Below are 13,372 nucleotides of genomic sequence, written 5' to 3'. Positions count from 1 at the left end.
GGAGGTTACATATTTGCATACCATTCAGGGCTCAAAATTAACAGTTGCCCGGGTGCCAATGGCCACCTAAAGTCCTGCCGGGCAACCTAAATGCCGAGTCATTTTGTCCAGCTAGGCACTGCAGATACTGGTTTATACCAAATAAAGATACAAAAAACTGGAGTAACTCAGCGGGTCAGGCAGCATTTCTGGAGAGAAGGAACATTTCGTGTCGGCGGCGGCGGCGACAGCTATAGTGTGGGGCAAAGATACTAGGTGCGGGGTGACGGAGAATCGGAGCGAATGATGGGCCCGCACAGCAGCAGTGACAGCGGCTCCACCTCCTCCTCCCGCACCCCGCCCGCCGTTGCTTGCCTCTCTGCCAACGGCGATATCCATTTTCAAAACAAACCCGAGGCCGGGAGGAGGGAGGTCCCACACCGAGATGGGAGGAAGGAGGAGGCCCCCTTCCGCCGTCTGAAGCACCTGCACCGCTCGGCCCGGCACCTTCCTGTTGGCTGGCGGAGGAGGGGAGGCTGTGGCGAGGAGATCCCAACTGCCTCACCCTTTGGGGGCTGCACTTGGCGGTGGACAGGGATGGCCAAGGCAGCGGGGCGATGATGCTGTGTTGTTCGAGGAGCGCTGACCTTCCTTCCTCCCCACCTCCCCCCCCCCCCCCCCCCCCTCTCTCTCTCTCTTGTACGCCCCCCTCAACCCCACTAATCCTGGGTCCCCTCCTCTCCATCCCACACTGATCCCCATTTCCACCTCTATTCAATCCTCACTGACATCCCCCGTGCTCCAGTCCCCATCTACCCCCCACCACCCCCCCCCCCCCCCCCCTACCCCCCTTGCATGATTCCCGATCTATTCATCCTGCACTGATCACCCTATCCACCTTGCATTGACTCTCCTGCCACTCCCCCATCCATCCTACACTGGTCCCCAATTCATCCTGTACTTACCCCCCTTCCCATCCATCCTGCACTGCTCCCTCCCATTATCCTGCACCGATCCCCCCCATCCATCTTGCACTGATCCCCCATCCATCCTGTAGTGAACCACCATTCATCCTGTACTGATCCCCCCCCCATCCATCCTGTACTGATCCCCCCCATCCACCTTGTACTGATCCCCCTCATCCATCCTGCTGCACAGATCTCCCCCATCCATCCCGTACTGATCCCCCCCCATTCAACCCCACTGTCATCCCCTGCGCTCTCCCCTCACAATTCTACCTACTCCAAACAACACACACTAATTCCCCTGCCTCAATCCATCCATTCCGCACCGATTGCCTTCTCAACCCCCCCCCCCCCCCCCCCCCCCCCCCGCCATCTATCCATCCCGCACTGATTCACACCCCCAACCCTACTGTCCGGGAAATGTCTTCAGAGCAAACAATGACTATGTTTGATAACAGAATGCAATCAAATGTGTTTTAATTCCCAATGTTATTATTTGTTTTAATCCATAAAGATATATTAATTAAATTGTGAACAGGTGAAACATTAAAACCGCAGCGTTCAATTGTCACTGCTACTGTTGACATGTTATTACAGAATTCATTTTAACGGCAAATCAACGCTCTTAATATGGAGTATCTATACTGTAGTTATTTAATGCGCAACATTCACAACTATACGTTGGATTTATCCAGGTTTTACTTCTACAGTCGGGCACATACATCACAAATTTGATATTTCAGTTGAAATTTTAACGTTAATTCTGAAGTGGGAATGATGGAAACAGCGTTTATCAATATTTTTTTTTAATCTGGTGCGTACAAACTGGGTATCTTCATTGCTGTTCACAACACATACATCTAATCTGAATGTTCAATAATGTGGCGTTTTGACATCTTTAAACATATTACCAAAAGAACATTTGCTGCAGTTATGTCTTTGCTGCAGCAATCTCTTGTCAGTTAGTGTAATGTTTAACCTGTCAGGTGGGTATAGTCGGTTTTAACAGCTGTTATCATAAAATGCCTTTAGAAATTTCCTTGCAACCCGTAAACAAGTGAGAACCCTGCCATTATCATGATAAATACTGTACTTTGTATTCATAAAATATTTTAGAGGAAGGTCCGCATGACTGCTTTATAATGATCTTTAAATGACCTTAATAAAAAGAGTTCTAAAGCAAAAGAAAGGACATCAGTGTGGACCTAATTTTTACATACAATCTAGTGTAATTTTCTTTAGGTTCTTTTCAGTTAATATGGTTGTTATAATGATAGAATGGCAGGTTATGTGCTGATAATAAGTTGGGTCTATAATTTAAAATAACAGACTTTCCAAGAGAATATTAAATTCATATTCACTTTATCCTGTATCTGTACACTGTGGACAGCTTGATTGTAATCATGTATAGTCTTTCTACTGACTGGATAGCGCATAACAGAAACATTTTTTAACTATACCTCGATACACTTGACAATAAACAAAACTACATTACAAATTGAATAAGCATACAATTTGAACATTGGGTAATGTATTTTTCAAACAAAATGCTTCAATATTTACATTTTCTTTTCTGGTCGAGATAACTATTCTATAATCAGATTCTCTAGATGCAATATAAATGCCGGTTTAATTTGTTTTCTGTTTGACAGTTGCAAAAATTCATAGATATCACATTACCACAAATCATTTTCATTTAAAATTAAAGTGTGTTATTTTGGCATTATATTTAATCTCATGTTACAGTATGATATGACAGCTTTAATTATAGCCAAACTTAGACCATGTTGTTTTTATTGCGTGCATATATTCTCTAATGAAGCACTGAGTTTATAGCAGACCAAAAAAAAAAGATATTCACCATGCTTTACTGCCACTTTGCTACTTCTGATTACACTGGGGTGCATGAAATAAATACACATTTTCCACTATTTCAGAAGAGCATCTCAGTATTCCTGCATGTTCTTGATTCCCCTACTCTGTGTTAAAAAAAACTCTGCATTCACCTTGCGATCTTATGCACCTCTTTAAGATCACCCTTTAGTCTCCTGCACTCCAAGAAAAAGTCCTAGCCTGCCCAGCCTCTCCCCAACAGCTCAGGCCCTCAAGTCTCTGCACCATCCTTGTAAATCTTCTCTTCACCCTTTCTAGCTTAACAACATTAACGGCGGTACAGTGGCACAGTGAAGCAAACGTTTTGTTAAAGCAAAGAGATGTTAAAACAAACTCTTTACACTAGCACACTAAAGTACTTCCATGCTTTGCTACATAGTTTGGATTGATTTAGTTAGTGGGTACATTTTATCCTCTTTGTCTACATGCATACACAGCCTGGCAAATATTACAATATAGCTAGTAGAAGCTGAAACTCTGTCTTTTGCAACCTGGTCAGAAACAAGGTTATTTGTGAAAAATAATACTAGAAAATTAGCTGACATTTAAATACAACAAAATGGCCTAATAATTCAAGCACATCCAAATAATTTGCAAACTAGATGATCCCAAGAATCAATGGTGACAAAAATAAGAAAGTGCCAAATCTCCTAATTGCTGTGGATTCAGAAATGTCAATTCTTCTATTTCACTTTGTGTCATAGCAGGGTTTGAAAGAAAAAGTGCTGCTCCAGTAGATTTTCTAGGTTTTAATTTGTAAAAATAAATTTAGGAGTTTCCTGATTATTTCTTTAACACGCAATGTAGTGTAATTATATTAACATCTTATCTTATCACATTAAAGGATAGCCAAATTCAACAAGTGGCATCATATGTATCAATTTGAAATAAGACAATTATTTTGGCAGTGAACTGCATGCATATACAGCATAGCAACACAACCTGTATGTTCCCATCTAAGTGACACATAACTCTGACTTGGAAATATATCCCCAGTCCGTTATCTTCACTGGGTCTAGAACTCTAATTACAGTGTGAGCATGAGAACTCTCGCTTCATGAGAAGGACTGCAGCAGTTCAAAGTGGTGCTCAAAGGTAATTAGGATATTTATAATTATAATAGTTACTGATCTTGTTGACAATGCTACGCCACATACAAATTACAAAAATCTATTTGAGAAAATATGAATTATCTTCAAAACTAGTACAAGTAAATGTATGTGTACCACTTGAGAAATTTACAATTAGTACACAAAGGTGGATATTAAATTTAGGGTTAGCACAGAGCTATGAAAACTTTAATTTCAGAGCCCAGGTTATAGAACATGCACACCAAGTTTAAACCATTGCCTCATGCTATCACTACTCTTATAAACTGAAAAGATGTATGTCATACTCACATCCCTTATTTCCATTCTCTTCATCCTGGCAAAATAAATAAAGTTAATTCCAGTGTTCAAATTCCAAAAAGTAATATATATGAGCAGTTTTTTCTAGTTTTTATTTCATTAATACATTTAAACCCATTCTTAAAAAAATTAACAAAACTGACATTACAAAAAAAAACTCAGCAAGCCAATATAGTGGACTGCTTTGCACAATTTTGTTCATTAGCTTTCACATTTATGATCATTTTTGTTGATCTGTAAGAGCTAGGCCCACAACCACATTGAACCACATTGTAGCTCGAGAGGTTGAGATGAGCCAATAAAACATTTAAAAATATGAGCAATTTAATTTAACAGCACTAAAATTAAGAAGGCATTTCTGACTAAACAACATTTAAAATGATGGTATTTTGAGCATGCTAAATAAATTGTTGATTCTGACCTTCATATTGGTATGTACAGCTGACTCTGGTGGGTATACAATGAAGTGCCTCAGCGTAAATCCAAAACCCTGTGAATTCCGTCGTAAATTAATGGTTTTTGGGCCTCCCCATGAGAACATGTCATCCACCTGTGGTGAAGTGCTCTCGACTTGCCCACACCCATTCTTCTTATGTTTTCCCTATGGGAAGAAAATAAATCAGTTGAGAACTGGTAGTATAAATGAAAATTACACAATACAGTTAAAGAGTTATAATGAAACATTGCATCCAGCCAAAAATGTGTATTAACCTTTGATTCAATAGTTTTTGAGATAGTAACAGCACAGTGAGCAGCCGGGGGGGGGGGGGGGGGGGGCAACTGTTCTGGTAATAAATGTATACAAATTTGGAATCCGACGGCAGAAAATCAATAACAACTGTCAGAAACAGAACATGAACAAATGGCTGAAATACTAAATAATTACTTTGTTTATTTACCAGAGAAACAGGTCATGTGGATGTTGAATTAAAACCTGTGATTAGAATATGACTGCATTTAAAGCTCAACAATAAACTCAGAGACTAAAAATCATGTCAGCTGGATTACATCTGCATAATTTAAGTTGTAGAGCTGTTATTTATTATACATCAAACCTATAATTATTTGATTATCAAAAAGTCAACATCATACACAAAATTAAGTAGTAAAATAGAATATTCACTCGTCAGCTTAACGTCAATGATAGGAAAAATGGAAGAATCTCGACTAAAAGAGAAAACGTAAAAATATTTAGAAAAATAAATAGAGAAAGTCATATTTAACCAACGCCACTAAATTATTTGAAGAGATTCCACAATGACAATATGGTAAATGTAATGCATTTAGATAAATGATCAAGATGAAAACAGTAAGTGTCAGAGGATATAATAACTTAATAATAACTTAGTAAAACGAGTAATAACAGTTTATAAAACAGAGAGAAGTAGTAAAGTACAACTTCTAGAGTGACAGTTAAAATGCGGAATCTCACTTGGATCAGTGCTGGAACTACAGTTGTTCATCATTTGTTAAGGATTTAGATTTTGAAATAAAAAAATATCTGAATTGGCATGACACATATTTCAAAGTTTAAAGTAAAACATTAGGAAAAAATTTGGGAAAATAGACACTGTAAAGAGACCTGGGAGTACAAATACATAAATCAGTAAGTAACAGTTTGATGCATCTTTAGAGACATGGAAGTGAAAAGCAGAGCTGCACTAACTGATTGCAAACCTTGCCAGGCCGTACTATATTGTATACAATTCTGGCCATACTTTCATTATGAAAAATGTTTATAGGCAATGGATGGGATATGAAAGATTTCAAAGGCCATATCACCAGACATGCGAGGTTATGCACACCATATATTTCCTGGGAATATGGGTATTGCAATGGAAAATATATTCCCTGCATTCACCTTAATAAATTATTTCATTATTCCAACCACATCAAATCTGGTCCAAACTTTTAAAATGAAATAAATGAAATTATAATAAAACTGAACATTCACAGAGCTATTCCAGGAAACCTGCAGGAAGTCCCACTTGCACTTGCCAGTACAGATGTTCCAATACCGTCAGATGCCAATTTGGATATGTAACAAATGATATAGTCATACAGCACGGAAACATGCCAAACTTGCCAAGCTGACCAAGATACCCCATCTACTCTAGTCCCACCTGCCCACGTTAGACCCATATCCCTCTAAAACCTTATCTATCAACGTACCTGTCCAAATGTCTTTTAAATGTTGCTATAGTCCCTGCCACAACTACTGGCAGCTTGTTCCATATACCCACCACCCTCTATTCCCCTAAGCGTCCAATTAAATCTTTCATCTCTCACCTTAAATCTATGTGCTCTGGTTCTCGATTTCCACTCTGGGTAAATTCACCCTATGCATTCACCCTATCTATTTCCCTTATGATCTTATACACTCTTGCAGGATCATCGCTCATCCTCCTGCGCCTAGCCTGCCCGCCCTCTCCCTATAGTTTAGGCCCTCAAGTCCTGGAAACCTCCTCGTAAATCTTCTCTGCATTCCGCAGTTTAACAACCTCCATCCTATAGCAGGGTGATCAAAACTGAACAATACTCCAAATGTAGCCACACCAACATCTGATTGATGAAGGCAAATGTACCAAAAGCCTTCTTGGCCACCCTATGCACCTTTCAAGGAACTATGTTACTGCACTCCTACATGATCCTTCAGCTCCACAACGCTCCCCAAGACCTGCCATTCACTGTGAAGGTCTTGCCCTTTGTTTGACATTGTAAAATGCAACAAATCACACTAACTGCATTAAACTCCATTAACCATTCCTCAGCCCACATGCCCAACTAACAAGGTCCTGCTGAAATGTTGATAACCATCTTCACTATATACGATAGCACCCACTTTAGTGTAATCTACAAACTTGCTAATCATGCCTTCTACATTCTCATCCAAGTCGTTGATATAAACCACAAACAGTACTATGCCCAACACTGATCCTTGTGGACCACTAGTCAAAGGCATCTTCCAAAAACAACCTTCCACCATCACCCTCTGCCTCCTTCCATGAAGACAATTCTTGATCCAGTCAGCTAGCTCTCCCTGGATCCCATACGATCTAACCTTCCAGAGTATCCTCCCATGTGGAACCTTATCAAATGCCAGGTTACACAAAAAAAAAGCTGGAGAAACTCAGCGGGTGAAGCAGCATCTATGGAGCAAAGGAAATAGGCAACGTTCCGGGCCGAAACCCTTCTTCAGATGCCATGCTGAATTCGATATAAACAACGCCTACAGCTTTGTCCTCATCAATCTTTTTGGTTACTTCTTCGAAAGATGCAAAAATCCACGCTGACTATCCACGAGCAGCCTCTGTCTATCCAAATGCATATACAATATGTACAATATAACGGACCATGAGGGGGGGGTGGAGGGGGGAGGTGTCCGTTAATGCTGATTGTCCATTATAACTGAGTACGGTATTATCATTGTATGTAGTTGAAACAAAGATCTGCAGACGATGGTTAATACACGAACGAGATACAAAGTGCCAGAGTAACTCGGCAGATCAGGCAGGGTCGCTGGAGAACATGGATTGGTGACGTCAGGACTCTTCTTCGGATTGATGCCTGCTGAATGAGCGAGTCTTTTTTTACCCACCACATGGTCCGGTAACACGGTTGTCGTTGTGGCTCATATTGTCGCCCCTGATCACCGAGCTTTCATTCAGGCTGCTCCCAACGGCAAGACGCGTTTGGTCACTGCGGGGCGTCGTCCCCTTTCACCTGCTGCCACTTCCAAGGTGGAATATGTCGGCGGGGCGGCAGGAACGAGGCCAAGTGGTCAGAGTGACGGGAGGTGGAGGTGACGGCAGTTCAGTGGGGAGAGTATAAAGCCACCGGCGACAGCAAGAAGCAGCAGCTGGTAGAGGGCGGAAAGCCCCAAGGTGACCGAGCATGTCATGTCAGTGGTTGCGATCCAAAAAAGCACTGTTCCTTGAGGCTACAATGTGAACTGTGAAAACAGCCGTGTCACTGGACCGTGCGTTGGGTGAAGAAGAGCCCGATGGTGCACCTTGCCAGTCAGGGGTGCTCTCAGAACCCGGGGAGACAGTGTGAGCCCAGGCATCGTCAGGCCCATCCGCCGTATCCAACATCCGTTATAAAGGGGACCATGAAAACGGGCTTAATGAATATCTTATCCATCAGAATCCTCTCCAATAACTTGGCTACCACAAATGTTAGGTTTACTGGTTTATAGTTGTCAGGCTTTTCCTTGCAGCTCTTAATAAAAAGAGGTAAAAAGATTAGCCACCTCCAGTCGTCCAGCATCTCACCCGTGTTTAATGATGATTCAAATATATCAGCCAGGGCACCTGCAATGACTTCTCCAGCTTCCTATGGTGTACCTGGATATATCTATTTTGTATATTATTATTGTCACATGTTCCCAGGTACAGTGAAAAGATTTTTTGTGTATCTGTCAAGTCGGCAAGAAATTGGCAGTTTTTTCTAGTTTTTCTTTCATTAATACATTTAAACCCATTCTTAAAAAAATTAACAAAACTGACATTACAAAAAAAAACTCAGCAAGCCAATATGGTGGACTGCTTTCCACAATTTTGTTCATTAGCTTTCACATTTATGATCATTTTTGTTGATCTGTAAGAGCTAGGCCCTTCTCAAGAACCACATTGTAGCTCGAGAGGTTGAGATGAGTCAATTAAAACATTTAAAAATATGAGCAATTTAATTTAACAGCACTAAAATTAAGAAGGCATTTCTGACTAAACAACATTTAAAATGATGGTATTTTGAGCATGCTAAATAAATTGTTGATTTATTGTCCTTGTCCTTGATTATGCTGGTGGCCACGCTGAGGCACTGTGGAGTGTACATGGAGTCAATGGAAGGGAGATTGGTTTGCATGATGGTCTGGGCTATTTCCATAACTCTCTGCAATTCCTTGCGGTCTTGGATGGAGCTCTTCCCTAACAATGCTGTGATGCATCCGGATAAAATGCTTTCTATGACGTATCTAATTAGGCCCAGGAGATTTATCTATCTTCATACGACTTAGAACGTTCACCACCTCAACTGTAATACCAAATGTTCTCGAAAGACTCAAAGTGCTGGAGTAACTCAGTGGATTGGCCAGTATCTGCAGTTCCTTGTTTGTACTGTTCTCAAGACATCTCCATCAACTGACCCAAGTTCCCCAGTCTTCATGTCTTTCTTCATGGTAGAAACAGAGGAGAAATATTAATTGAGTACCTTGCCCATCTCCTGCGACTCCACACAGAGATGACCTGTTTGGACTCCGATGGGCGCTATTCTCCCTCTAGATACCCTCTTTCCCTTTGGAGTTAATATTACTTACCAGAGCTATCTCCTGCCCCTTTTTTGCCCTCCTTGTTTCTTTCTTAAGTATATTTCTCAGTTCCAGAACCTACCCCTGGGATACATTTAATCCCAGCTGCCTATACCTGTCTCACGCCTCCTTCTTTTTCTTGACTAGATCCCCAATTTCTCTTATCACCTAAGCTTCCTTACTCCCAACTTCTTGCCCTTCACTCTTATCAGGAACATGCATGTCCTGGTCAGCATACCCTTTTTACTCCAGCTTTAGCAAGTTCCTATCTAACATCAAAGTTGGCCTTGCCCCAATTCAGAACTTTAAATTGTGGATCTGCCCAGTCTTTATCTAGCTTTTAAAACTAATAGAACTGTGGTTACTGGTCCAAAAAGGCTTGCCCACGGGCACTTCAGTCACTTGCCCTTCCCAATTTCCTACGAGTCAATCACGTTTTGCCCTCTCCCTTATAGGACCATCTACGCATTGCCCTTGGAAAGTTTCCTGAACACATTTGACAAATTCCATCCCGTCTAAACCCTTGGCACTAGGACAGTCCCAGTCTACATTGGAAAAGTTAAAAAAAACAACCCTACTATGTCAACCCTATTAGTCATGCAGCAGCCTGCAATCTCCTGGTATTTTTGTTCTTCTAACCCCCGTCGACTATTTGGAGGGTTATAATACATTCCCAACAAGATGATCATCACTTTTCACATCTCAGCTCCACCCACATGGTCTCACCAGACGAACCATCGACAATGTCACTTGCCATTACATTCTCCATAACGAATAAAGCAACACTTCCTCCTTCCATTCACCTCTATCTCTCCTGTAGCACGGTACTCTGGAACATGAAGCTGAACCTCATTTAACTAGGTTTCTGTAAGGGCCTGTCCTACTTGGGAGTCATTTGCGTGTCACGCAAGTGACGTGCGAAGATTTTGTGAATCCCAAAACCTGTGGCGCCGCGCGCGACTGCCTGCGCCACCACGTCTCACCACGCACCATGCGCGTGTAGTGCACGCCATACACGAGTCACGTGGATGTCACGCGCGTTGTGCATCATGGCGTGTAAATGATGTTGCATAAATGACGGGCAAATAACACCCATGTGGGACAGGCCCTGTAGTGGTCAAAACGTCCAGTCACACGTACCTATCCACACACGGAGTTAACCCGCCTTACCCCTCAGACCTCTTGCATCAAGATCATTGCAATTCAATCCAACAATCCGTCCTCGCTCCCTGCCATGCTCTGCCTATTCTGTCCACTGAACTTTGCCATCACAAAAGAAAGACACAAAATACTGGAGTAACTCTGCGGGTCAGGCAGGATCTCTGGAGAACATGGATAGTTGGCGTTTCTTCTGCGGACTTTGGTATAACCAGCATCTGCAGCTCCTTTCTTTCTTTGGTATAACTAGAAAAAAAAAGTTAATTTTTTTGGTATAACCAGCAGCTGCATTTCCTTGTTTTTACATTCATTTTATCGCCTTCCATGCCGACTTCTCAACTGCCTCAGTTATGGATTGGATCCTGCCCTCCCTGCCAATCTAGTGACAACCAATGAAGTTATTTTGAGTGTCCACGTCATATGCAATTTCTTGGTCTACTTCCTTGGCTATATTGTCAATGTCGTTGGACCAGGACAAATTGTTGGTATATTTACACATAGGAATTTGAAAATCTCAACCATCTCCACTACAGGCCTGTACAGAGAGTTGCCCTCAAAACAGCTGAGTAAAACTGATAAGATGCCATGTGGATAAAAGGAATGAGACTGACAGGATTGATCGACTAGCAGATGGCATAGACACAGTAGGCTGAATGGATTCAGTCTATGTTATGCTAATGCTAATTAGTTTATGCAAGAGACTAGATGAAGCATAGCTTTAAGGGCCTGTCCCACTTGCGTGTCCTTGGCACGCAAATTACGCGACCTCGGTCGCGTTGAGCCGAGACAGTCATGCGAAGGTCGGGGGCGATTACATGCTTACGCACAGCCGTCTGGAGCGTGCAACGTCATTTGAAGATAGACACAAAGCTGTATTAACTCAGCGGGACGGGCAGCATCCCTGGAGAGAAGGAATGGGTGGCGTTTTGTGTCGAGACTCTTCTTCATTTAGGAAAGGGCTCACTTTGGAGATAATCCAAAAGATATTTACAAGGCTAATTCCTGGAATGATTGGCTCTAGAAGAATAAGGGATGTTATGAAATATGCCAGATATTATGGCAAGATATAGATTTCAAGGTGTTTTTACGCCTGAGAGAACTTCAAATGAGCAGACATTGTTACACGAAAAAACTGAGGTGTATCGGAACTTCTCGTAAAAAAGGAGAATCTTTGGCATTCTCCACCCTCCAGAATTAAGGAGGCTATTGCCCATTTTCTAACATTCATTTCATTCCAGAAAACACCAACCTGATGACAGACCCAAACAGGGGTGGCAACCTCCTTCTCATTCAAGCACAAGAAAAATGCGGTAGAATAAATGATTGGTACTTTCCCCAAACGGGATCATAACCAAAAATAACAATGACTCGAATCAAGTTAATAAGTAAAAATACCTGAAAGGATATAGTGATGATTGTGCTTATGCTTTAATCATGGAATTCCTATACATATCCTAAAATTCCACTCTCTCCTCTACACTATCAATACTGATGCAGGAACTACATCTTTGCCTCGAAACATGCTACTTGACCAACTGAGTTCCTCCAGCAGTTAGTTTGATGAATTACTAATTTAAATACCTTCATGCTGATACATAGACTTGTTTTCTGACACATTTAGGCCATTATGATAGTGTAGATGGAATAAGGCGGGTTGTCAAATCCATGACAAAAATTCCAATACATGCAACTACAGAAGCACAGCAGCCAGACCGACTTTGAGAATTCCACCACGGGAGCCTGCGGACTTATGGGGCTGTCCCACTGTACGAGCTAATTTAAGAGCGCTCCAGAGTTTAAAAAAAAACAAACTCGTTGTAAGCACGAAGAATGTATGTTGCGGGTACGTCGGAGCTCGGAGCGTCTCTTAGCGGTACGTAACGCTAACGGCGGGTACTCGGGAAACACAGTAAGCTCGGGTAGACTCGTGAAGATTTTTCAACATGTTGAAAAATGTCCACGAGAGCCACAAGTACCTACGAGCGGCTATTACCGTAATTCTCCGAGTTCAAATCAGGGGAAACGCGGGAGAACTCTTGAATTAGCTCGTACAGTGGGACAGCCCCATTACCATCACTGAATCTCGATCCCCGTCGAGGATCGATTTTGGGGCTCCAACTCCAGGAGCCTGCAGGCTTTAACATTGCGGAGCTCGCGGTCTCTGGTTAGAGACAGACTTCGGGAACACCAAGCCGCAGGAGCTTCGACCGCCCTAACACGGGAGTTTCAACCACCTCGACCTGGGAGCTTCGATCGCCCCAACACGGGGGGCCTTCGATTGCACCGATGCAGGGCTTTGCTCGCCGGCTGCGGGAGCTTATACGGGAGAATAAAAGAGGAAGCAGTTGGACTTTATTGCCTTCTATCACAGTGAGGAATGTGGAGAATCCGCTGTGGTGGATGTTTATGTTAACTTATATGTAGCTGTGTGTCTTGTTGCTTTTTTTTAGTATGGCTCTATGGTAATTCGAATTTCACTGTACCTTAATTGGTACATGTGACAATAAACTGACCTTGAAACCATGAAAACTTGAAACATTCTTTAGCCTGATGAAACATGATTGGTCTGAAACACTAATGGAGCTGTCCCACTGTACGAGCTAATTCAAGAGCTCTCCCGAGTTAAAAAAAAAAAATCAAATTCGTGGTAAGCACGTAGA

The 13,372-nt window shown here is 42.1% G+C and overlaps 1 protein-coding gene across 4 annotated transcripts in view; it reads right to left on the bottom strand.

The window, feature by feature from the left end:
- Nucleotides 1-13,372, bottom strand: part of LOC129707346 (rho GTPase-activating protein 21-like) — a 159,119-nt gene that overhangs the window by 103,753 nt on the left and 41,994 nt on the right. For all 4 annotated transcript variants that reach the window (XM_055652324.1, XM_055652314.1, XM_055652340.1 and 1 more), the window contains exons 3-4: nt 4,668-4,847; nt 4,238-4,262 (exon numbers count right to left, since the gene is read on the bottom strand). In XM_055652324.1, the coding sequence (XP_055508299.1) occupies nt 4,238-4,262; nt 4,668-4,847 (205 nt within the window). The remainder of the gene's footprint in view (nt 1-4,237; nt 4,263-4,667; nt 4,848-13,372) is intronic.

Source organism: Leucoraja erinacea, chromosome 2 (genome assembly GCF_028641065.1).
Source record: "Leucoraja erinacea ecotype New England chromosome 2, Leri_hhj_1, whole genome shotgun sequence".
NCBI lineage: Eukaryota > Metazoa > Chordata > Chondrichthyes > Rajiformes > Rajidae > Leucoraja > Leucoraja erinaceus.
The sequence above is the reverse complement of the archived record's forward strand: the minus strand, read 5'-3'. Positions and strand labels throughout refer to the sequence as shown.